This window comes from Syngnathoides biaculeatus, chromosome 3 (genome assembly GCF_019802595.1).
Source record: "Syngnathoides biaculeatus isolate LvHL_M chromosome 3, ASM1980259v1, whole genome shotgun sequence".
In the NCBI taxonomy this organism is placed as follows: Eukaryota; Metazoa; Chordata; class Actinopteri; order Syngnathiformes; family Syngnathidae; genus Syngnathoides; species Syngnathoides biaculeatus.
This window is the reverse complement of record NC_084642.1, coordinates 32920145-32946974: the sequence shown is the minus strand read 5'-3', so window position 1 is coordinate 32946974 and position 26830 is coordinate 32920145. Positions and strand designations below refer to the sequence as shown.

General features: G+C 43.2%; 1 protein-coding gene across 13 annotated transcripts in view; it reads right to left on the bottom strand.

Annotated features, from left to right (window-relative positions):
- The window catches only part of tjp1a (tight junction protein 1a), a 161773-nt gene extending 137218 nt beyond the window's left edge, over positions 1-24555 (bottom strand). For 12 of the 13 annotated variants that reach the window (XM_061815470.1, XM_061815474.1, XM_061815475.1 and 9 more), the window contains exon 1: positions 24327-24555. In XM_061815470.1, the coding sequence (XP_061671454.1) occupies positions 24327-24418 (92 nt within the window). In that variant the 5' untranslated portion in view covers positions 24419-24555. Of the gene's footprint in view, positions 1-7097; positions 7139-24326 lie in introns of those variants that run through there. The other variant, XM_061815476.1, reaches the window with a different exon arrangement.
- Between the last annotated feature and the right edge of the window lie 2275 nt (positions 24556-26830).

Below are 26830 nucleotides of genomic sequence, written 5' to 3'. Positions count from 1 at the left end.
TTCAGATCACGTTTTCTACCAATCCTCAACAGGGCAATGAATGCTGTATTTAAAGTTTAGAGAGCTCATACTTGTCTCTTTAAGAGCCAGCTCAATACGAGATAAAGGTGATGAATTAGGGGAGTACCGGGGGTCATTGCTTTTTAGACTTATGAGCTAACACGGTTTATTATGACAGATGTTCGCATGGAGAACACTTTACTTTCGTAAGGACTGCAGGGACAACGGCAATGGGTCATATACAGAGCAGCAAACACACACACACGCGTGTGAAGTTTCTTCTATACATCTGAATTGGGTTTGAAAGAAAAGTGCTTTACGCAGCGTAGTGTAAAATGTGCTTGGCTGAAAGTGTAGGATATACTGTATTATAGTAATGAGATGTCTTTGTTCATATCATCCAGGCCATAATGTGATAGCCACGTACCAAAATAGGTCCACTGAAGTAGTTCACTCCGTTTGACTTTACATGCTCACCAGCCAAAAGCAAAAGTTTGAGCATTAAGACAACAAAGACGAAACAAAAGAAGACAGGTGAATAAAGTATGAGGGAGCACGAGGCTGCAAGGCAAAATGAAGACACGCTGTGGAATAAGGATAACGACTATAATGCAAAGAGACAAAGGACAGAGGGACACTGTCAGTGGATGGCTCTGAGTGCTTCGTAATGTCAGACTCTAAAGCCTGAAGTGACGGGGGCCGTTGAAGATGCATCACTCTGCTCACGGGCCCCACTTCCACTGTTGCAGACACGTGGTGACCAGAGAGGAATGACACATCCTGTTTGATTCAGACAACCTTGGTGACCTCCCTGAAGCTCTTATTGTTTGGCTACTTGCATGGGGAGGGAGCATCTGGCAACAGTGATGAAAGTGACTTTTTGCATAACTTGATGCAATGTCTATCTCTCTGTACATTCATTTTCTATAACACTCGTCACAAAGGTGACAAGTGAGCTGTAGAGCGTAGGACTCACAGTTCTGAGGACCGGCATTCAAATCCCGGCCCTGCCTCTGTGGAGTTTGCATGTTCTCCCTGTGCTGTGCTTATCTATTCTAAATGAAGAAGATTTTACAGATTGCACAACTTTTATAAGGAATACTTCCTATAAACAGAAATGTCTTGTTCTTTGTTCTTGCTGCTTTACTGTTCTTTGTTCTTTGTTTTCAATGTCTGACTGCCGGAGAAAAATTCCTTGTGTGTTTTTACACAATTGGCCAATAAAGATGATTCTGATTCTCATTCTGAAGTGTGCCACAGCCTATTCCAGCAGACTTTCCACAAGAGCCGGTAACACTGCACTGGTCGGGAGCCACCAATGAAAAACTGTGGGCAGACATGCCGTGGACACCAACATTAGAATTTAGTAGGTAACAAGTTTCCAAAGCAACATGAAATGAATTATTTTCCAACATGAGTCACATGCATGGTCATGACCACAATATGTACATCCCAATGGGGATCCTCTGCTTCTTTCAGATATTGATTAAATTACATGAGCTGTCAGGGGCACGGTGGAGCAGCTGTAGAGCATTGGACTCACAGTTTGCTTTGAAGGTGTTGATGGAGAAGTACAGAGAAGGTGAGTAAGATCTAAATTCGGGGTTTCCCACTACAGGAACTTCCCTAGCTACCCTGGTAGAATGAGTTCCCGCTGCTTTCCCACCGAAAAAAATACCTAGGTACGGAAGGTTCTGCCTGGATTGTTTTGTTCCTCCTGGTGGATAGGGACTTCCAACAACTAACAGGAACTCTTTGAGGATGGGGGACTGTGCTGATGTATAGGATTGGTAGACTGACCTCTGAAGGCAATTAAATTCTCAGTTTAAATTAATTCTCAGAGCCGCCACTTTCTGCTGTTATGCAGGGCTTAAAATAAGATGATTAAAATACATTTGAAAGCAAAACTGCAGATCACAGAATGAGCGTGGGGGTGCTCAACTTAGTTCTGCTACAGAGCAGAGGTCCGAGCCCAACCAGGCATGTGCGTCTTCCTCGGGCTCCAGGGCTGAGGAGACAAAACACCGACGTGAGGCTAGGCGGGGGGAACGCTGTGATGGTCCAATCCCGTCAGTCGTGGGAGAAATATATATATTTTTTAATTCCGTTCCCAAATAAATATTTACAATGTGCTTTTTTTCCATGCAAACACGTTTACAGATACCAAATATTTCACAGTGCTGTATTGAAAATTTGACTAAGTGCTGCCTGTGAAGTCGTGTATTTTTTGATTTATTAGTTGAACCTCATCCAGGGAAGATATTTGCAATGCCAACCTGGCTGCAGACAGCAGAGTAAAGCAAAGCAAAACAGAAGCAAAGACTGTGAGTATAAATACAGCTCACTGCGTCCTGCTTTTCAACTGTAACAATTATCTGACAACTAAAGTTAGCCAATTTACCACCAAAAATTTCAATACTTCCAAGTAAAAAGTTTGTTTTAATTCTTTTATTTCCCGAGATAGTGTTTAAGATCCTTTGTGAGGATTATCAAATGAATCATCTCAACACTTTTACTGTAATTGAAAACAACATTAATTAATATTTAATACTATTACAACTCCTTTTATACTCACAGTAATTAATAACTCAAAGTAATAATAATAAAATTATCCCTTGCATCACTCTCCACTTTCTCTCAATACTTGGCTGACTTTAGCATTGCTACTGCTACTGTTAAGGCCATAATTAAAAAGTGTTCTATTTTTACAAGTCATGAAGTTAAACCAATAAGTCAATTTTATACTGTGATGGAAGTGGATCATCTGGAAAAGCCTTGGCATCAGAGTTCTGAGGTCCCGGGTTCAATCCCGGCCCCGCCTGTGTGGAGTTTCCACGTTCTCCCCGTTCCTGCGTGGCTTTTCTCTATAGCCACTCCGGTTTCCTCCCACATCCCAAAACCATGCAACATTAATTGGACACTCTAAATTGTCCAAAGGTGCGATTATGAGTGCGACTGTTGTCTGTCACCAGGTGCCCTGCGATTGCCTAGGAACCAGTTCAGGGTTTCCCCAGCCTCCTGCCCAGAGATAGCTGTTATTGGCTCCAGCACTCCCATGACCCTTGTGAGGATAAGCGGCTCAGAAAATGGATGGATGGATGGATGGATGGATAGCATATTTTCCCAAATGATTCACTCTGATTGATGACTAAGATAGCATAGGTGTGGCTAGGAGATTTTTATACAGTTTAACCACATTGGTTGAGAGGTTTCATGACTCAATGCCAACCCTCTTTAATGAATGAAATCCATTTGGTCACAGATCCAATTAAGACACCTTCAAACTGATATGGAATCTTATACACAAAACCTGATGGCGCAAAACTGCTAGAGCAGCAGCAAACAAAACGTAAATGTAAAAGCAACACATTAAACAGCCTGTTAGTCACTCGGGCAACTAATCAGTGTGTAAGCCCATTGAGAGGCACCTGGGTAAAGAGCGATGGGAGAGAAACGGGATCAAGTCTGTGCTTGGACCAGACAGCCCTAACAGATGGAGAGAGCAGATTAGGCGTATAGACATTGTATCAAACAAGGCGAGACACCAGTCATGTCGCGGGTGCTGTCTGACCCCTGCAGCGAGGAGAGTAAACAACTTTTTCAAATCACAAAAAACAAAACAAAACACAATGCTACCAAACAGGGTTACACAACAAATCACCCAAAATGTCAAAGCCTTTTGTTCAGGTTTGCAGGGAGGACAAGTCAGACACAACAACTTCATTTCATCTATTTAATTTACAGCACTATAGACTAAAATAAATACAGGCCACCAATATTCTATTATCTGTCATATTACTAGGAGGAGGTGAGGATGGGAGAATCACTATCAGCGATAATAAAATATTCTCATAGTATGGTTGAGTGTTTGGCTGTATTCACTCTGGGCAAAAGTGGCCCTCATGAGATTTTTTTTTTTCTGCTCACATGACTCCCAGCCCTTTTTCCTCAAATCCAACTTGAGTATAGCTAAAATCCTATACTTGGTACATACAGTATCTGAAGATTTGTAACCACATTCTGGATGGCCATGATGCATTTCCCACAGCATATATATATATATGGGGTGGGATGGTAAATCAGCTCCTAAAGCGTTGGCCTCACAGTTCTGAGGACCCGGGTTCAATCACGGCCCCACCTGTGTGAAGTTTCCATGTTCTCTCCGTGCCTGCGTGGGTTTTCTCTGGGCAGTCTGGTTTCCTACCACTCCCCAAAAACATGCAAAATTAATTGGACACTCTAAATTGCCCCTAGCTGTGATTATGAGTGCAGCTGTTTGTCTCAATGTGCCCTGCGATTGGCTGGCAACCAGTTTAGGGTGTACCCCGCCTCCTGCCCGTTGACTTCTGGGATAGGCTTCAGCACTCCCCATGGCCCTCGTGAGGATAAGCGGTAAAGAAAATGGATTGATGGATAGATGGATATACTGTACATATATACGTTTTCTTAGTCACTTATCCTCACAATGGGTCGCGGGAGTGCTGAAGCCTATCCCAGCTCTCAGGAGGCGGGTACAACCTGAACTGGTTTCCAGGCAATCGTAGAGTTTATAGAGACAAACAGCCACACTCACAATCACACGTAGGGGCAATTTAGAGTGTCCAATTAATGTTGCATGTTTTTGGGATGTGGGGGAAAACAAGAGTGCCCGGAGAAAACCCAAGCAGGCAAGGGGAGAACAAGCAAACTCCACACAGGGAGGGCTGGAATGGAACCCAGGTCCGCAGAAATGTGAGGCCAACGCTTTCCACCGTGACGCCTTGTTGTTTCCTCCTTGACACAAATTGGTAGTTTTTATAAAGTACTGATAATATATCTTCCACAATGCTCATTGGTAATAATGGTCACTTTTTATTGGCTGACGAAATAATATGACTATTCTGGAGGTGGTTAAAAAACTGCTACTGAGAGATGTTTCAAATAGGTGTTTGTCAACCAGAAGCTGAAATACACTTGTCAATCACTAAAAATGTCACCATTATCTTTGCAGTGGGAAACATTTTGATAATGCAGCATAATCAATACTCTAATCTGTGCATGTGTATCTACTGGAGTGACCAATGAGTCTCATATCTACTGAAGACTTGATGGTATCGTAAAAGTGAAAACAGTCAAACAAAAGTGCAGGCTTCTTCCATGGGTGTGTTTAGGAATGATGAAAGCTAAAAGAGGGTAAGAACATCTGATAGGCACGAGAGTAAACAGATTAAACCGCTGTCAGGCAATTTCTATGAACTGGACCTCTGCTATCTCCTTTTCAGCAATCCATAAATCCACCAAGCAGGGGGCAAGCAATAAAAAAATAAATTGCATCTCTGTCAGGCAGAAGTGGATTCCCTGTGCTGTGTCCTTCTCGATTTGAGGGACACCAGTGATGTATTTCTTCTTGTCAGCTCCCTGTGAGCCATCGTGTCAGTCGTGAGTCACCACGGGTCAAGAACGCGTGACTCCCAGATTCAAAAAGTCATTGCTGCTCTGTATGTGATCGTGGAGATTGTGAGTCTCTGATGGACCCCTCTTTCCATCAAGTGCCTCCTGAACAAGTTACTACCTCACCATTACAAAGGTATACCTGTGCCTGAAGTACACCTCCAATCACTGCCAAATAACACCTGCTCCACTCAATGTTTTCATATGGCCTTCGTTGACTGATAATCGAACAGTTGAAAAGAGTAGGTTTTTGCTGTACTTTTGTCTAAATGGCAACAAGGTGAATCAATACAGTCATTAACATGGCTTGTTTAGGAAAGTTTATAGGCAGTGGTATAATTTATCTATAGTGACAAAACTGTGCATGCTGATAGTGCTTTGCCAAACATTCTCACCAACTCCCCTCATTATGCAATCTCAACTATGTTAAATTTGCCACAGGGGTTTTCAGTCTTTTGTTCAACCCCAAATCAAAGAAACATGAACTGGTTTTGGGATGTGGGAAGAAACCATCATACCCAGAGAAAAGCCACGCAGGCATGGCGAGATTATGCAAATTTCACACAGGAAAGAAAGGAAGAAAATATAAAACAGGCAAAAGACATGCTGTGCATCCCAGGGCTACGGATCTTTGGAACACAATTAAAAGTTGATAAATAGTTAACTTGAAAGTTCAGTGGCTCTGTGAAGGACACTTCCATAGTAAAATATCAGACATGGATTTGTAAATGGCAACCCCTAGTCACGAGACCACACACCCTAGCAACTGAGCCATAGTCAGCCAAAAGGATGAAATGATTCCAATTGTCAAGGCCTGCACATGTATCTCAAGTCTCTGTTGTGGGTTTCATTCATATTACTCATAATATACTTTAATACTATTTTCATACTTTTAAAAAATTCATTTGACAAATTTAAATTAAGTTACCATCGATCTATCCAGCCATCCATCCTTTATCCAAGCCCACTTTTCCTCACAAGGATCACGGGAAAGCTGAAGCCTATCCAGGGTAGCTTCGGGCAAAAGGTGGACTACACACTGAACCGGTCACAAGTCAGTTGCAGAGCGGATATCAACACCATCACTGAGCGGGAATCAATCCCATGCTCCCCGGACCAAAGTCAGGCGTGTGTACCACTACGCCATTAGTGACTCCCTTAAGTTATCCATTGAAACATCATTTAAAATCGTAAGATTTTTCTAAATTATGGTATTTTATCAACAAACTGTTGAAAATATAATTTATTTACCCTTATGTGAAGAAACAACCCTTTTTGTGCTTTCATCACTTTCACCAGATTGGAATGCATGAGAAAATCCAAAAGATGCATGACATTGTGGCTCCCTGCTAAATATTCTATCAAAGAATTGTAGTTTATTTATCATTCAGTTTCCCTATGCTTAAAAAGAATTTAAAGAGTGATACATAGTACAGTACAGATTCTGCGAATGAACACAATCCATTTCAGGATTCTTGTTAGCTTCCACTTTGGTATGATATTTTTAAAATGGATATACTCTAATGAAAAATATATAACAGTTCTAGGGTCAAGCTCATAAAATCTTTCATGTTTAGTGCCAAACGAGTGTAAAAAAAGATAATTATAATAAATAAATAAATAGATAAATAAATATATAAATAGATAAATGGGTGTCTGAGACTCACGAGACCAGGTACAGTTCGGGAAGCATCTTTATTCAGTCCAAGGTCGAAACACAGGCGGGTAGTCCAAAGAAGCAGCGGTACCAAAATCAGCAGGTGAGAAGGTAGGGTCGTTAACGAGGCAGCGTTCAGTACTCAGAGTAGCAAGGACATAGACAAAGGATTGCGGGACCTTGATATAGTAGGACAACGATTTGGCAAGGACCAGACCGCACATGTGGTAATATATACATGGACTGTAATCACTAAGACGAGATGCAGGTGCGTGCATCTGCTTATTGGAGCAGGTGCGCGGCGCAGACACACAGACACACGCATGACAGTACCCCCCACCTCCGCGCCCTCAATGGCCGGCCCCCGATGGCCCAGGACCCTCAGGATGAGATGCACGGAAGTCCCTAATGAGGGAGGGGTCGACCACGAACCGGGAAGGGATCCACGACCGCTCCTCGGGATCATAGGCTTCCCAGTCCACCATATATTACACTCCCCTCCCCCGATAGCGTGACGACAGGAACCGGCTTACAGCGAAGACAGGACCCCTGTGTACCATGCGGGGATAGGACGGGACCTACGAGGACACCCGAGCCGACTTGAGTAGGCTGATGTGAAAAGCCGGATGGATCCGCGTTGATTTTGGGAGTTTTAATTTCATGGTGACCAGGTTGATAACCTTCACAAATCGGGAGAAGGCCGACGAACCTGGGAGCAAGCTTCCGTGATTCCACCCGGAGTGGGAGGCCCTTCACTGACAGCCAGACACGCTGGCCCACTTTGTAATCCGGTGCCGTCACCTTTTTACGGTCTGCCGCAGCCTTACACTAGGATCTTATGGGCTTGCTCCCAGGTCCGTCTACAGCGTCTCACCACGGCCAAAGCCGATTGCACCGATGAGTCGGAGTCTATAGATGGGAAGAGAGAGGGTGGATAGCTGTGCAGGACATGGAAGGGAGACATACCAGTGGATGCAGAGGGAAGGGAGGTATGAGAGTATTCAACCCAATTTAACTGTTGACTCCATGAGCTTGGGTCGCGAGAAGCCAGGCATCGGAGCCCTACTTCTAACTCCTGGTTTTCACATTCGGTCTGGCCGTTGGATTCTGGAGGATGGCCCGAAGAAAGACTCATGGTGCCCCCTATGAGTGAACAAAATTCTTTCCAGAAACGAGACAAATTAGGGGCCCCTGTCGGACACCACGTCGGTGGGTAAGCTATGAAACCTGAATATGTTGCTCATCATGAGCTCAGGTGTCTGCTTTGGGGAGTGGACTTTAGGTAGTGGAATGAAATGAACCATTTTGGAGAAGCGGTCCACCACTGAGAGGACAGTGGTGTGACCTTGCGAAGTAGGAAGCTCGGTCATGAAGTCCAGAGAGATGTGTGACCATGGACGTCGAGGAATGAACTGAGGGTGTAACTCTCCTGAGGGGCGTTGCTGGAAGGGTTTGTTTGCTGCGCAAACCGGACACACGTTGACGTACTCTCTGACGTCTTTTTTTTTATATTCGGCCACCAGAAACATTGCTCTATTACAGCCTGTGTTTTGGCCATGCCCGGGTGACCCACAGTGCGATTGGTATGGGCCCAGTCAATTACTGTTCCCCTTAGCGAGGGAACGACATATGGGCTGTCATCGGGGCAGCCTTCAGGACTGAGAGAGTCCTTCAGCACGTCTTTTACTTGGGTTTCAATTTCCCAACTGAAGAATGAGATGAAACAAGTGTCGAGGAGGATAGGACCATGGTCAGACTCTGTTCTTTCCCCATCATGCACACGCGACAGCGCATCTGGTTTCCAGTTCTTTGTCCCCGGCCGAAAAGTAATCACAAAGCTCAACCATGTAAAGAAGAGTGGCCACCTGGCTTGCCTGGCATTAAGCCTTTTGACTGACCCAATCTATTTAAATTTTTTGTGGTCTATTAATACCAAGAACAGGACCTGCGTCCCCTCTAACCAACGTCTCCATTCCAACATGGCTGTCTTGACTGCTAGCGATTTCTGGTCTCCAATGTCCTGAGAATCCCAGAGAGAGAGAGAGTTGTGATTGGTGCAGATTTGAATGGACATGTTGGCGAAAGAAACAGGGGCGGTGAAGTGAGGGGTAAGTATGGACGGATAAAAGGATGGAATTGGCAGTGGTGAACACTTATTTCCAGAAGAGACAGGAACATAGAGTGACCTACAAGAGCGGAGGTAGGAGCACGCAGGTGGATTATATTTTGTGTAGATGATTTAATCTGAAGGAGGTGACAGATTGTAAGGTTGTGGTGGGCGAGAATGTCGGTCGACAGCAGAGGATGGTGGTGTGTTGGATGACTCTGGTACTGGGTAGGAAGATTAAGAGGACAAAGGTAGAGCAGAGAATCAGGTGGTGGAAGTTGAGGAAGGAAGAATGTCATGTGGCCCTTCGGAAAGAGGTGAGACAAGCTCTAGATGAACAGGAAGAGCTCCCAGAAGACTGGAATACTACTGCCAAGGTACTCAGAGAGGCAGGCAGGAGAATACTTTGTGTGACTTCTGGTAGGAAAGGGGAGAAGGAGACTTGGTGGTGGAACCCCAAAATACAGGAATTCATCCAAGGAAAGAGATTAGTGAAGAAGAAGTGGGACATGGAGAGGACTGAGGAGAGGAGGAATACATTGAGATGCGACGTAGGGCGAAGGTGGAGGTGGTGAAGGCTAAACAAGAAGCATATGACGACATGTACACCAGGTTGGATATGAAAGAGGGAAAGAAGGATCTCTACAGGTTGGCCAGACAGATGGATAGAGACGGGAAAGATATGTAGCAAGTAAAGGTAATCAAGGACACCGATGGAAATATGTTGACTGGTGCCAGTAGTGTGCTAACTAGATGGAAAGAGTACATTGAGAAGTTAATGAATGAAGAAAATGGGAGAGAAGGTAGAATAGAAGAGGCAAGCGTGAATGACCAGGAAGTGACAATGATTAGTAAGGGGGAAGTTAGAAAGGCACTGGAACAGAATGAAAAATGAAAAGACAGTTGGTCCTTATGACATACCAGTGGAGGTATGGAAGCAATTTGGAGAGGTGGCTGTGGAGTTTTTTGACCAACTTATTCAAAAGAATACTAGCGGGGGAGAAGGTGCCAGAAGAATAGAGGAAAAGTGTCTTAGTCCCCATTTTTAAGAACAAAGGCGATGGTTCAGAGCTGTGGAAACCATAGAGGAATAAAGATGATGAGCCACACAATCAAGTTATGGGAAAGAGTAGCGGAGGCTAGATTCAGGACAGAAGTAAGTATCTGCGAGCAACAGTATGGTTTCATGCCTAGAAAGAGTACCACAAATGCATTATTAGCCATTACCACGCGCAGCTGGTGAGCAATTGTCTGGAGAATTCCTTCATGATCGGCGAGACGTCGACCTTGAAAGTGGAGGACGTTGCGCACTGGATCAGAGTTGGGTGGGTCCATGTCTTAGCCAGATCGTTCTGTCATGACCAGAACACGAGGCTGAACCCAAAATGCACAAGCACAAGTACAGTTCGGAAGGCGTCTTTATTCAGTCCAAGTTCGAAACACAGGCGGGCAGTCCAAAGAAGCAACAGTACCAAAATCAGCAGGCAAGAAGGTAGGGTCGTTGATGAGGCAGGGTTCAGTACGGAGAGTAGCAAGGACATAGACAAAGGGTTGTGGGAACGTGACATAGTAGTACAACGATCTGTCAAGGATCAGACCACACACGTGGCAATATATACATGGACTATAATCATTAAGACGCTAAGGTGCACATTGCATCAGGGACAGACACACCCATGACAACTCTGATCACAAGTGACTTTACAGTCTCGTCACGTTCTTCTCTCAACCCGCCTTATTGAGGCTGCTGTTTCTTATTTTCGAATAAGATAATATATAGAACTAATTGGCTGGACAGTCTAAATTGCCCCAAGGTGTGATTGTGTCTGCCTCCATGTGCCCTGCAATTGGCTAGCAACCAGTTCAGGGTGTACCCTGCCTCCTGCCCGATGACAGCTGGGATAGGCTATTGCACTCCCCCGACGCTTGTGAGGATAAGTAGCTAAGAAAATGAATGGCTGGATGTATATACTCTTATGAAAAATATAGAAAGGTTCTGGGGTAAACCTCATAAAACCTTTGATGTTTAGTACCAAACAAGTATAAAAAGAAGTTCATTACAATAAGTAAATAAATAAATAAACAAATTAAATCCGGTCTTAACTCTGATCACAAGTAACTTTACAGTCTCGCCACTTCCTTCTCTCAACACGCCATTGAGGCTGCTGTTACTTATTTTACTAAATATAATAAATAAAACTAAAAGAGCAGCAGTGTAGAACAACTGGTTAAAGCAACTCCTGGCCCTGGCTGTGTGGAGTTCGCATGTTCTCACCATGCCTGCTTGGGTTTTTCTCAGGGCACTCGGGTTTCCTCACACATTCCCAAAAACATGGATTCATTGGAGGCTCTAAATTGCCCCTAGGTGTGATTGTGAGTGCGACTGTTGTTTGTCTACATGTTCCCTGCGATTGGCTGGCAACCACTTCAGGGTGTACCCGGCCTCCTGCCCGTTGACAGGTGGGATAGGCTCTAGAGCTCCTGCGACCCTTGTGATGATAAGCGGCAAAGAAAATGGATGGATGGATAAAACTAAAAGTAAAAAGTAAATCATTGCTTTTACTGCTTGCAGAACTAAGTCCTGTGAGACAGTGTACCCAAAAAAAATAAAATTGTCTAGATAATACAATAATAATAATAATAATGCAACTTAATTTAGTCCTACAATGGTTACATTCTGAATAATGATATAGCACTGAGGACTCCAGGAAATGAACCAACAGCAATGATAGACACTGTCCCACCAAGACAAACCACCTTTACATGCATTACCATAATAGTAGATACACATTCTTAAATCAATGACTTACTGTAGTTATGTTTACATTCATCAAACAATGAACGAAGACTACGGATCAAAGACAACCCCTAAACAACTCAATAGATCATTAGTAATTATCTGCCACAATACCCTGCTGTTGAACCGCATCTTACTGGGTTTATCAGAAAAAATAATGAGGGAATAATGCAAAGCAGCACTACTGGGCTTCATTCAACAATGGTAAATTAAATTTGAGCTGGGAATCTGCTATGCAGTGTGAAAATAATGTTGTTTTCAACCAGTGGTATTTTGAACCTGGAAATGGTATGATGCTAAAAAGAAAAATGCTGTAAATATAATCCATTTTCACGTAAACTAAACTTTTTCAAGGTAAGGAACAGAACGGTAATTGCTAAAACACAGAGAGCCCCCAGAAACCTCCACATAGGTCGACTCCCTCCCAGAGGATACTGAGAGAGAGCGGATGGTGGTGAAGGGGCGAGCGGCGAATCATTTAAACCCTTGTTAATCTGTTCACTTTAGTGGCATAAACCATTTGAAAGGAGATTACAAACATTCTGCCCAAAGTAAGAACATGTGAGTTCCTGATAGAGGGAAACACACACAAATGTGTTTAAACCTACACGTTGTTGAAGTAAGGACTATAGGTCTTGAAATGTGGTTGTGTTGGTGTTGCCTGCACAGTTCCAAATATCGTTCAAACGAAATTGTAAAATGAGAAAAAAATGAGAAAAAAAAAAGACTATACACCATAATTTATTTTATCCAGACTCAAAGCATTCTGTGGGGTCCGGCTCAGAAAGTGCAAGAAAAGAGAATTACTGATTCAATCAATGCAAAAGCTTGAAAAATTGTCAGTCGCTACCGCTCTATAATTACTGAAATTAAACAAGACGAATGTGCATATCCATCACTGTTTCCCACCATACAAATGACCTTGTAGTTTTTTGCATGAAGGATTGAAATATAATCTGAACTGCAGTAATACAAACTGTATTTGGAAGTACAACCACTGTGTTGACATACACAAGTCAACACACTTTACAAACATATTTACACTTAATGCGGCACTTATAACATTATTTTAAATCTAAATGTTATTTTATATCTGCATGATGTTTCAGTATTGTGAGAAATGTGAAAACCTCCTAACAGGACTTCAAGAAGAGCTCGACAGATATAAAGAGAAGAGGGAAGAAAAAAAAAAGAATATATTTCAGCCCGATTTTTGCCAAGCTTGTGATTAACATGACAGGCCCGCCCCAGACTCGGACTCTTGCTGAGGTAACTAATACGCATCATTGTCAGTTTGTGTAGGATTACGCTTCAAGGCCTCCTTGAGTGCAACAGGAAGGGAGAGGTTGTTAGGACAGGAGTTACAGAGTACTGTGTGAGTGTGTGTTCTTTCCAGGAGGGAGGATATGGGGTCAAGCAAATGCGGAGGACAGACTCGTTTACACGTGCTGATGTGGGTGTGTTTTTGTGTGTTATGGACAAAAAGGGAGCGGACTTTATGCATCATTAAGCAGGTGGACTGGGAACACCAGGCAGAGCTGTCACTCTAAGTGGGAAGCAGACGAGACATCTGCTCCATGATACAAGATGATACACCCACGTGTTAAAAAGAGCACTGGACACTTTAAAGACATGGCGACAAGCTAATTTGTAATCATGGATCTTCTCTAACTTATATCAGTTATGACACAAAAACTGTATATGCAAAACAAGTTTGTTTACCACTTGAAGACCATGTGCTTGATGATGATAATAATAATAATAATAATAGTGAATAGGCATTCCGGAATTGGTGTGTGTTGAGTTTGGATTTGAAGAGGATTCGTGAGTGTGTGAAGCTTGGCATGGCAAATTTGCACCTCTCTCTTTATAACGGGATGAGAGGAAGGTTGTGAAATTGTTTCCATTCCGGCAATTGAGCCTTCTTGCATAATCCTGAGGACAACCAAGCCATCCCGTTTATCTGTAGTTTGAATCTGTTTTTTAGTGTAACTTTAATCTCAGTCAGAGCTCAAGCTGTGTTTAGTTGGATTAAAGTGTATCAGCTCTGCAATGGGTGGGCTGGCTTCCAGGTACAGGAAGTACTTTTAGATGCTGGTACTGGAGATAGTTTTAGTCAAATGCACATATGCTGCTAGGTGCGTTGTGTACCCTCTAATTGCAAAACAATTTTGGTATAATTTTGTCTGATTTATGTCTACTTACGTATAGAAGATGAATGAATGACTTAATATTTCCTATGGCTTGTACTACCGTTTCAAATTAGCATGATAACTAACTACATTTAGAGTCACTGAGAACAGTTGTCTCCCATATCCCGGATGCTGCAACAGCAAAGACAGCATATAGTTTTAGACCCATCTGTCAGATCTCAAACCATATTTTAAAGCAAGCTATACATATATAGCTACTTTTTTCATTTTCAGGAAATAAGGTATTGTTTAAGTGCAAACCCAATTCCAATGAAGCTTGGATGTTAAATTTGACAAATAAAAAAAGAATGTATACAATGATTTGCAAATCATGTTCAACCTATATTTAAATGAATACACTAAAAAGACAAAATATTTAATATTTACTCAAAGATGGGGGTGAGGTTCACCTCTTTGTGAACAAGTTACAGTGAGAAACTAATCAAACAGTTTAAGGAGAATGGACCTCATTGCACAATTGCAAGGAATTTAGGGATTTTGTCATCTACAGCCTGCAATGTCATCACAAGGTTCAGGGAATATGGAGAAATCACTCCATGTCAGCAGTAAGGCCGACAACCAACATTGAATGCCCGTGACTTTTGATCCCTCAGTCGGCACTGCGTCAAAAACATACATCATTGTGTAAAGGATATCACAATATGGGCTCAGGAACACTTCAGAGAAACAATTTTACACAGATCGCCGCTCCATTTTAAAGTGCAATTTAATACTTCATTTTGCAAAGCAAAAGCCATTTCTCAACAATATCCAGAAACGCCGCCGGCTTCTCTGGGGCCGAGCTCATCTAAAATGGGCTGACGCAAAGTGGAAAAGTGTTCTTGGGTCGGATGAGTCCACACTCCCAATTGTTTTTAGGAAATTGTGGATGGCCTTTCCTCTGGCCCTAAGAGGAAAAGAACCACCAAGAATTTTAGGGATCCAAAGTTCAAAAGCCAGCATCTGTGATGGTATGGAGCTCTGTTACTACCAATGGCATGGGTAACTTACACATTTGCGAAGGTACCATGAATGCTGTAAGGTACATACAGGTTTTGGAGAAACATATGGTGCCATCCAAGCAACGTCTTTTCATGGACATGCTTATTTCAGCAAGATAACGCCAAGCCACACTCTGCACATATTACAAAGTGTGTCTTTATAGCAAAAGAATGTGGGTACCTGACTGGTCTGGCTGCAGTCCAGACATGTCTCTCGCTGAAAATATCTGCTGCATTATCAACCATAAAATACGACAATGGAGACCCCAGACTTTTGAACATTTGAAGCTGTACATCAAGCAAGAATGAGAAAGAATTCCACCTAAAAAACTTCAACAATTAGTGTCCTCAGTTCACAAACATTAACTGAATGTTGTTAAAAGAAAAGGTAATGTAGCCCTGATAAATATAATGTCATGAGCAAGGCTGGACCACTGGCAGTTTGTGTAGGATTACGCTTCAAGGCGCACCCCCTTTTTATTCCCCCCACCTCCCCGCCCGCCAAAGGCAAACGTTTTCAGTGTTTTTCCCAATTGCTCATTGTCATCCCTGAAGAAAAATAAACATTTAAGGACCCAGTGGCTAGCAACGTGTGGTCGCCCTTAGCCGTATGACATATGTACAAGTGCGTTTGCGCATTTACAGTGAAGAAAGTAAGTATTTGAACACCCTGCTATATTGCAAGTTCTCCCACTTAAAAATCATGGAGGGCTCTGAAATTTTCATCGTAGGTGCATGTCCACTGTGAGAGAGATAATCTAAAAAGAAAAATACACAAATCACAATGTATGATTTTTTTTAACAATTATTTGTGTGATACAGATGCAAATAAGTATTTGAACACATGTCTATCAGCTAGAATTCTGACCCTCAAAGACCCGTTAGTCGGCCTTTAAAAGTCCACCTTCACTCCATGTACTATCCTGAATCCGTTCCACCTGTGTGAGTTTGTTAGGTGCATAAAGACACCTTTCCACCCAAGACAATCAGTAAGACTCGAACTTGAAACATGGCCAAGACCAAAGAGCTGTCCAAAGACACCAGAGACAAAATTGTAAAACTCCACACGGCTGGAAAAGGCTACGGAGAAATTGCCAAGCAGCTTGGTGAAAAAAGGTCCACTGTTGGAGCAATCATTAGGAAATGGAAGAAGCTAAACATGATGGTCAATCTCAATCGGAGTGGAGCCCCATGCAAGATATCACCTCGTGGGGTCTCAATGATCCTGAGAAAGGTGAGGAATCAGCCCAGGACTACACGACAAGACTTGGTCAATGACCTGAAAAGAGCTGGGACCACCGTTTCCAAGGTGACTATTGGTAACACTCTTAGTCATCATGGTTTGAAATCATGCATGGGATGGAAGGTTCCCCTGCTTAAACCAGCACATGTCAAGGCTCGTCTCAAGTTTGCCAATGTCACGTCCCATCGGAACGGGAGTAGGACCCAAATGCAGGACTCGGACGATGCAAGGTAGTTCAGGGAGAAACGTTTATTATTTGCCGAGGTCGGGGATCGAGCAGGCAGTCGGGTGCAGCAGCGGTAGTTGGGACGTCGGGGGAAGAGAGCAGGTGAGCGAGCAGGCAGGAGTCGGTACACAGGAGAACGATCAAGGCAGGCAGAAGTATCAAAGGAGTCAGGCTTACAAGGTTGGCCGGAGAACGGGCAAAGGTCGGTACACACAGGTTGTCGATCAGGGATACGAGAGTGCTGGAACGGGACATGAAGCTCAACAAACTGGCGTCATTCGTCATCGGGGTCATATAAATACACAGCATAATCAGGCTGCATGAGACGCAGGTGTGCACCTCCCAATCAGCGCACCCGCGCGGGCACCCACGCGGGCACCCGCACAGCTCGTGCTGGAGCGGCAGGATCACGACAGCCAATGACCATTTGGATGATACAGAGGAGTCATGGCAGATGTTTTAGAGGTCAGATGAGACCAAAATGGAACTTTTTGGTCATAATTCCACAAACCGTGTTTGGAGGAAGACAAAGGATGAGTTCCATCCCAAGAACACCATCTCTCGTGTGAAGCATGGGGGTGGTAGCATCATGATTTGGGGGTGTTTTTCTGCACATGGGACAGGACGACTGCACTGTATTAAGGAGAGGATGACTGCGGCCATGTATTGTGAGATTTTGGTGAACAACCTCTTTCCCTCAGTCAGAGCATTGATTATGGGTTGTGGCTGGGTCTTGACATGACATGACATGACATGACAATGAGCCGAAACACACAGCCAGGAAAGTGGCTCCATAAGAAGCATATCAAGGTTGTGGCGTGGCTTAGCCAGTGTCCAGACCTAAACCCAATATAAAATCGTTGGAGGGAGCTGGAACTCTGTGTTTCTCAGTGACAGCCCAGAAACCTGTCTGATCTCGAGAAGATCTGTGTGGAGGAGTGGGCCAAAATCCCTCCTGCAGTGTGTGCAAACCTGGTGAACAACTACAGGAAACATTTGACCTCTGTAATTCCAAACAAAGGCTACTGTACCAAATATTAACATTAGTTTTCACAGGTGTTCAAATACTCATTTACAACTGTATCACACAAATAAATTGTTAAAAAATTATACATTGTGATTTCTGGGTTTTTCTTTTTACATTATCTCTCTCACAGTGTACATGGACCTACAATGACAATTTCAGACCCCTCCATGATTTCTTAGTGGGAGAACTTGCAATATAGCAGGGTGTTCAAATACTTATTTTTTCACTGTATATTTAATACCTGACTATATTTAACAGCAATTTCACATGCGAAATTAACTGTAATTGTTCTGTGTATTTTGATTGATTGATTGCACATGCATACACACAAGGAGAGCAAAGACCCATCTTCATACTGCCTCTCAAATACAGTTGATATTATTTAAAGATTGGTACTCTGTCAAGGAGTCATCTCTTGGGTATTTATTTTATGTGAAACAGAACTCAGAGAAAAGGATAAAAAGACACACGATTTGCAAAAGCATTTGTCCGCACAGTGCAATAGTGGCCATGCTCAAACAAATGGTAAAAATGGTGAAACTTGTTGTGTGAAGCTTCCCTGTGTGTGACTCCAGCTTCACAGTGAATAAAGATGGACATGGCATGCAAGTGAATGCATGAGATGACTTGATGAGGCGCACGCTGTGAAGGCACACCAAAGATCAGCTTCTCTTCTTTAATGTAGCTGTCGGGGGCAGTACAGTAATCCATTTTAAATGGCTGTGCCCCTTCCCTCCTCACTGATGTAATGTCAACAGACATACCCCCGCACTGCTCTTAAAGGAAGGAGCGTCAAAACCAACTCCCCACTATGTCCTTTACATCCTATTTGACTCCAATTACATGAGCTAAGAATTAACTCAAATAATTTCCCTTGTGTGACTAAATTTGGCATATTACCAATGATAATTTGTCATTTACAAATATATCTTTGTTCACCTATCCAGTTCAGTGACATATAATGACAGCCAAAAATATGAAAAGGTCTTCCACTAGTTAGCAAAAGATACAATAACCCCATTGGATGTATTCACTGTGTGTCATTTATACAACGGCCATTCTATTGGATAGGTGCCATTTGTGTCCCCAGGAAATAGAATGTAAAAATTCACAATCAATTGTTACTTATCCAGCACATTAATCTGAATGCTCATGGGTGCTTATTTTTGGCTGGCGACTGAAAGAAAAATGCATCCAAACTAATCGTGGGAAGCTTCATCATGCAACAAAACAATGACCGAAATCACACCGCTAAGAGAAAACAAAGGACTTCATCAGAGAGAAAAAGTGGAAGGTCTCGGACTGGCCAAGTCAATGACAGGAGCTTAACCCAAGAGAACATGCTTTTTACCTCCTGAAGAAGACACTGAAGGGAGAAGTCCCAAGAAACATGAACTGTAAAAGACTGCAATAAATGCCTGGTAAAGCATTTCAAATGAAGAATGCAACAATCTCGTGAAGTCAATGGGTCCCAGAAGTACTGGTAACATGGAAAGACGGAGAAATCATTTTGCCATATAAATTAGGAGATAAAATGGACCCCAGAAATTATTCCCCACTAAGACTGCTCTCAACTATTTAGAAAGTCTTTGCAAATATTTTGAAAAAACTAATTGGAATCACACTCAATGAAGCAGGTGAGCGAACACGTGGACCACATACGGACAGTTAAAACAAATAATCAAACGAAACGATTATGAAATGTCTTTGTATGTATCCATTGACCAAAAAAGTGTTTGACTCGCAACCATTTCGATACTGCAGGCACTCGTGAATCAATGAATAGAGGTGACCTACTGTATGTCAACATTCTACAATCATACAATTTTTCTGCTTCAACACTAATTGATGATGAAAGAGTGAAAATAGGTCTTGGAAAAGGGGTCAGGCAAGGCAACACAATGTCTCCAAAGCTATGTATAACTTGCCTTAAACAAATATTTAAAAAGCTCAATTGGAAAAGGGACTGAAAATTAATGCCACTTATTTGGGCCATCTTTGTCTTGCAGACATCATTTCATTCACCGAGGATGCTAAATTATAGGGTTGTATTTCGGAATTAGACTTTGAAAGTCGTCACTCGGGGTCTCAAAATGAATAAAAACAAAACGAAAGTCATATTCATTCATTACTGTCCACAAAAAGATCTCAGAATGGATGATTATGTCCTAGACGCCATCGTCAAGTACATCTATTTAGGCCAAACTGTAACAATAGATGGAAATACAAGCACTGAAGGTGAATGCCGCATATAGCTGGTCTCTCAGGCTTATGGAAAGCTTAGTCTTATATTCAAGAACAATCTCCCCATTTGATTGAAAGGAAGTTTTCGATCAATGTATTTTGTCAGTCCTCAGTTATGATAGTGAAACTTGGACTACGAATGCCAAAGTTATACAAAGGCGTCATTTAACCCAAAGGAAAATGGAGAACAAGGAATTCGTAAGAAGAAAAGATGCAGTTGGATAAGACAGCAGACGTGAGTTACCATCGTCATTCAAAAACTGAAAAACCTGAAATGGAAACGAGTTGGCCATGTGGCCCAAAGAGCTAACAAAAAGTAGACCACAGAAACAATCAAGAGAATATTACTGGACACAAAGCGGCCATGCTGAAGACCTTAAGTAGATGGATAGATGAAACGATTAAACACACCGGAATTTCACTGGCAACAAATTGCAAGCTGCCACCGTAGTTGGAAAACATGCACAGTGAGCAATGGAAAGAAAATGGGCTGATAATGATGATGAATTTGTGGCACCACCAATGATTCTAATCAAAACCGTTTTTCTTATTTTTCTTCTTTTATTTTTTTGGGCTATTGCGTGAGTACATAGAGGACTGCTTCTGGGTCTAGATGAGAAAGATGGCCTGCTACTTAGTGACCTCAGTATATTGCCATGAGCGAGCCAGAGCGAGCTGTTTAGTTCCTTCGTTCCAAGCTGGTTTGCTCATGGGCTAGCGAATTTGTCCATCCATCCATTTTCAACACTGCTTATCCTGGCTTGGGTCACATCTATCCCAACCTATCCCAGCTGACTTCAGGTGAAATGCGGACTACACCCTGAACTCATGGCCAGTCCGTTGCAGGGCACATACATAGAGACAACCATTCGAACTCACATAAACACCGCCACCGAGTGAGAACTGAAGCAACGCAGCCCGCAACAAAGAGTGTACTGCTACACCATCGGTGAAGCAAGCAAATTTAATAAATAGTTAATTTTATCTAAAGTGTCCCAAGCGTGTGCAGCAACAAAACCAAAACCTGTTCCACCAAGCCACTCGCTGCATCACGGAGTTACCGGCTTACCACCGGGTGTTACCACACCACTCAAAGTTTATGGAGTCTGGAAAATATTATCGTGTTCTTTGCATTTATGGAACGAAAACCCGCCGACGCACGATGCCTCTGACGCACTTTTAATGGATTAATGATTCATTGAAGCACTTCAGCAACACACACATCTGGGTAACCAATGCAGCTTTATGCAACCCTGCTCAATTCAGTGTGTCTCAGAGTTGGGATGCACAGCAAAGGCGATCCTTAGCACATAAACTTTTTTTTACAATCTTATAGTGCTGTTGGAATTCTTTTATGAAGTGTTTGTTTGACTTGTTGTTTTTGCTAAGAAAGTGATTATTGTGTGAGACTAAGTTGTATCAGTCCATCCATTTACTTTGGACCCTTGTCCTCATTAAGGTCACGTGTGAGCTGGTACCTCCCCTAATAGACGGTAGTGGTAACCAGGCAGATGTAAAACAAACAAACAAACAAACAAAATCGTGCACATATTCACCTCAATGGACAATTTAGGGTGTTTGGCATGTTTTGGAGTGGGAGAACCACCTCACATAGGAAGGGCTGACCTGAGATCAGAATTGATTGTGAGGTAGATGTGCTAACTACCCAAGGTTTTATCTGGAAATAGAATTTACAGATACTATAATATAGATGCCAACATGGTGGAGCGACTGGTTACAGCATCTCCCTCACAGTTCTGAGAACCGGGGTTGAAATCCCGGCCCCGCCCAATGTGGAGTTTGCATGTTCTTCCCATGCCTGCTTTGGTTTTCGCCGGGCACTCTGGTTTTCTTCCACATCCCAAAAAATTAATTAATTGGAGACTCTAAATTGGCCCTGAGTGTGATTGTGAGTGCAAACGGTTGTTTGACTCTATGTGCCCTGTGATTGGCTGGCAACTAGTTCAGGATGTACCCTGCATCCTGCCCGATGACAGCTGGGATAGGCTCCAACCCTCCCATGACCCTTGTGAGAATAAGCGGCTCAGAAATGGATGGATGGATGGATGGATGGATGGATGGATGGATGGATGGATGGATGGATGGATGGATGGATGGATGGATGGATGTGCTTGTGTGTGTAGACATTTCGACAATTATATTAAGATAAAAAATGTATTCCCACAAGGAGAATTCAATCAAATGTTCATGAACTGCTCGTACTCATCAAATGGACAACAATTCACACTAACAAACAATCATTCACATTCACACTGTCACTTAGTGGAAACTGAACCCAAGCCAAAATCATATAAATGTGCCACTTCACCATCAGTAAATATCTAAATGTCAAGTACCAAAAAATAAAGAACTTCAAAGGCAGTAACATCAATAAAACGAAAAGCATCACATTTTCAAAAGCAATAGGCAGTGAGTTTTCTCCATGGACGCAGCTTCCTTCCAATAATTTTAGGATAACTGAAGACCTAAATCATCCAAAATGTGAGAAAGATTGTCTATATGTGCCCTGTGACTTGCAGGTGAGCAGACCACGATAATCCAAATAAGGAGAGATATGGCAGAAAATGGATGGCTGGACTAATAAATTAAAAATCACATCTATTTCAATCGGCTAATGTAAAAAGATATGTGTTACCTTATTAAATCCATTCTTTTCCAGTTGTCCGTATTAGGTTTGCAGGTGGGCTGCATCCTATCCCTTCTGGCTTTGAATGAGATGCAGGGTATATCCTTGGATGAGATGTTATACCTATCCACAGTAAGCACATTCCCCCCCAAAAAAGTGTTCTTGATTTGTCCTTTTATACTAGTTCATTCAACTCAGGTATATCAACATGGTGAATATCTATCCATTCATTTTCCGAGTCGCTTATCGTCACAAGGGTCGCGTGAGTGCCAGAGCCAATCCCAGCTGTCAACTGGCAGAAGGAAGGGTACACCCTGAACTGATTGCCAGCTAATCGCAGGGCACATGGAGACAGACAACAGTTACACTCACAATCACACTTCGGGGCAATTTATAGTTTCCAATTAATGCATGTTTTTAGGATGAGGGATTAAACCGAAGTGCCTGGAGAAAACCCTCGCAGGCCCGGGGAGAACATACTTACCCTACACAGCCCAAGGCTGGGATTTGAACCGCAGTCCTCAGAACTGTGCGGCCAATGATCTAACAAGATGCAGTACGTCACCATGCAGCCCATGGTGATTACATTTCCCCTTAAGATTAAAGCTTTAATATGATCTCAGTATGCAGGTTATACCCTTTGTATGTGATACATATATGCACCACCAACTGGGCCAGCGTGTGAAATGATAATTACAAAATACAAAAAGCAGGATACTGACAAATATGTGAAGAAGTTAGAGGATCTGAAAGGCTTAATTCCAATTGTGTCACCTTCTCTAGAAATGGATTGGTGATTTTTTTTTTTAAAGAAAGGGTGATTGATTATATCTTTCATTAAAAGAAAGCCAGTTGAGACTATTTTAATAACACTCCTAACTGGAGAGGATTTCTATTTGACTGTCTTTGACTGTTCTTGCCAAGTGTAAGATTGATATTTCTGTTTTACAGAATCAGCTGTTTCGAAATGAAAGGAACAGTAGAGGGGTGCAATGGAACCTAATTTCATGTATAACAGATTTGTTTGGCCAGGAACCAGCAAACTCATAGGGCTGTTTGCATTATCATTTGTCTGTTAGTTTAGCAATGATAAATCATGTTGATTTGTTAAAAATAACACTAATTATAATTAATGAATTAAATGAATGAATACAGAAACACTGATGACAATGAGTGTTCGTGTACGTCCGCGTATGTGTGCGTGCGTGTGTTGGCTGATGTTGTTTATGTACAGTTAAAGCAGACAACTGGTCAAATGGAGTGGAAAATCATACACAGATAACGACTGAAGAAGCCCTCAGCAAGCGACTCCCACATGCACAGGAAGCTACTGAATAAGTAATTAAGAGCGTGGGGGGTCGTGGGGGGTGGGGGGGCAATATTCAGTTTCGTTTCTTTCTTTTTTTTTTTTTTTTAATATCCCAGTCATGGAAATGGGGAAAAGACGATATGGTTTCAGAGCGCAAATAGCAGGTGGGCTTTAAAAGAGTTGAACTGAGTTATTGTGAAGACACCTCCGGTGTGGTGCGCTTTGTGCTCAACGTGCTAAAAGTGCGTCTTACACGGGCGTGCGTGGATGTTGTCGAAGGTTAAGCAAGGCTGATGGTGTGCGGGAGCGGGAAACGAGGCAGCAGCCACTTCCGTCAACAGCTGTTCATGTTCAGCTGCAACTTTGACGATAAAATGCTCCAACGAAAGCAATTTTTTTCTCGACACGCTTCCATGCACGGTCACGTACTGCACGGCGCAACTCACCACAGCTGCCTCTTAGTGGGGAGGCAGTCTTTGTTCGAGGCTGTCACTCCCATGGCCATCTGCATTACCGTGATGTATTTCTGGTACTTCATCTTTTCGGGCTCCGTACGTCTCTCTACTTTGGAGCAAGCACTACTTCGAGGGAACCGCGCCCCGCACGAGCGGCGCAGGTGAGCGTGCGTTCAAATGTCTCCAGAGGTCCCCCGACGACCGCCGCGCGTCTGGCGGCATCAACGGCGCCATTTCCAGGGGGAGCGGTCCCCGGGGAGGCGAAGGAAAGGTACCGCCACCGCGCCGCCACCCTGCATGTCTGCACGATGTCCCTCTAATCTCATTACAACTCAGAATAGATTGGCTAATCCATTCAATTTGAGGCAGGACCGGCTCATTGTTGTGGCTCGCCCTGGAGCGGCCACTTGTTTCTCTTGGTCCGCCCTCTAATTTGTGTAGTTTGATCCCCTCCAAAAGAGTCAGGCGAGGGGAGTCGGATCGGATGTGGCGGCGGCGGCTGCATCCATGAGTCTGTGAGCTAGGAAGAGGAGTGCGCTCACAGAGGAGGAGGAGGAGGAGGAGAACGAAGAGGAGGAGGGAATGAAATGATTTAAGAGAGGGGTTTACAATCGCTGAGAAAATCTCGGCAACGATGGACGCCTGTTTTACGGTTCAAGATGCAGGATCACAGCGGACAGAGAAACAGTCTGCGAAAAAGATAAGGAAGAGCGGAGGAACGGACATTCATTCATCTTCGAAGCAATAAGGATAAAAAAAGATGTTTCTTTTAATGTTGTGTAACTGTTTTGAGGAGTGGCATGTGTAAAATAAAAAGAAAACGAAGCACACCTATATCTTTTAGTAGCATATTCGCTGGTGCTGTATGTATGTGGGATATAACATTTAGCGACACTAAATTAACAGCATTTGGAATTACATCTACATATACACATATGCATGTTGTGCTGTTTTAGAGGAGAAAATATCTAGAAAGACATGGTCATGAGTTGAATTGATGAAGAGAAAGAAAAAGCACTGTTGTTTTGAGTGACCTAATCCACCTATTACCATAACTATCACCTCATAAAATAAAATATAAAAACGCAATATCCGCAATATCAAAGAGAGTAAAGAACATTTCTTGCATTTGTGAAAGCCCGAACTCCTGTCATTTATCTAATAACATGACCAAACGCATACATATACAGTACACGAACTTCGTACTCATCAGATATGGGTATTAGTTACAGACAAATTTATCCTCTTTTGGTACCTGTGTTGGGTATACAGTGGAGCCCCACATCCTGTCCTTTCGGTTAAGCACCTGATGATTCATCTATTGGCAGATTTTTTTAATTTCCTTTTTGGGGGCGGAACCAATCCCCCGAACGTTTATTGATTCAAATGGGCATCAATTATCCGCAGATTTTCGCAGTTAGTAGTCAGGCCAGTCCAAATTAGAGGTGGGTAAAAAGATCCTTTCATCAATCTATTGTAATACTTCCACCCAGAATTCAATTGATTCAATGCAACCAATTCTCTGAATCGAGTCACCTCGTGGTCAGTGAGAGCTGCTTCGTGTGTAAGTCACGTTTTATGGATGGAAGCAGCAACCAAACAACAAAACTGCCAACTTAAAGCCCACGTGTCATCCCTATAAACATTCTAAAATAGATAGTGTAATGAAAAATACAAAAACATGATTTACTTCAATGTCTATACGAAAAAATAAATGTGAGCGGAGAGCGCGTCATCCTTGCGCAAAGTTGCAGAAGTGTCATTCTACGATATCCAAGTGGTCGCCATATTGGCTGCATCCTCCATCCGTGACGTCACCGGACATTCGCCAATGAAAACACGCAGTGCACCCTAACTATGGGAGACAAACGTGCCCCTTCTGACACGGAAGCTCTTTTCGAAAAGGAGATCACCACATAACCGAGTACAGTTACCGGGGCAATATTATATTATTGTTTTGAGCCCTCGGGGCAATATTACACTATTGTTTCGAGCCATATTCAGATGATATGCGATCACCGACAAACGCATCCCCGTCCGATCCACAGCCATCGCGGTTTATCGCAGCCGGCCAGTGTGGCTTTTGACGGAGCCGAGCGGTGCTGCTTAAGGGGTTGTTCAGTACGCTGCAGTACGCGATGAACAACACAGTCGAGCCGGGGCGCTTTACTGCGTGCACGGGGCTGAGTGAGGCATTCTCGGCTGGGTTCTTCAGAGACGCCCCCATCCGCAAAGCCCAATGTGCAGCCTTTGTAGAAGCCGTTACGGCCGAACGCGGCGCCTCAGCCGGTGTGGCTGATTTTTGGCACCGTGGTGAAATACAATGGAGCCGAGCTGTGCTGCTTTTAGGGGTTGTTCATAGCCGCCGCAGTGCGCGATGAACACCGTCAAGCCGGGGCGCTTTACTGCTCGCACGCGGCTGAGTGAGCCATTCTTGGCTGGGTTCTTCAAATTCGCCGCCGTCCGTACAGCAGCTCGACGCCGTCCGACGCGCA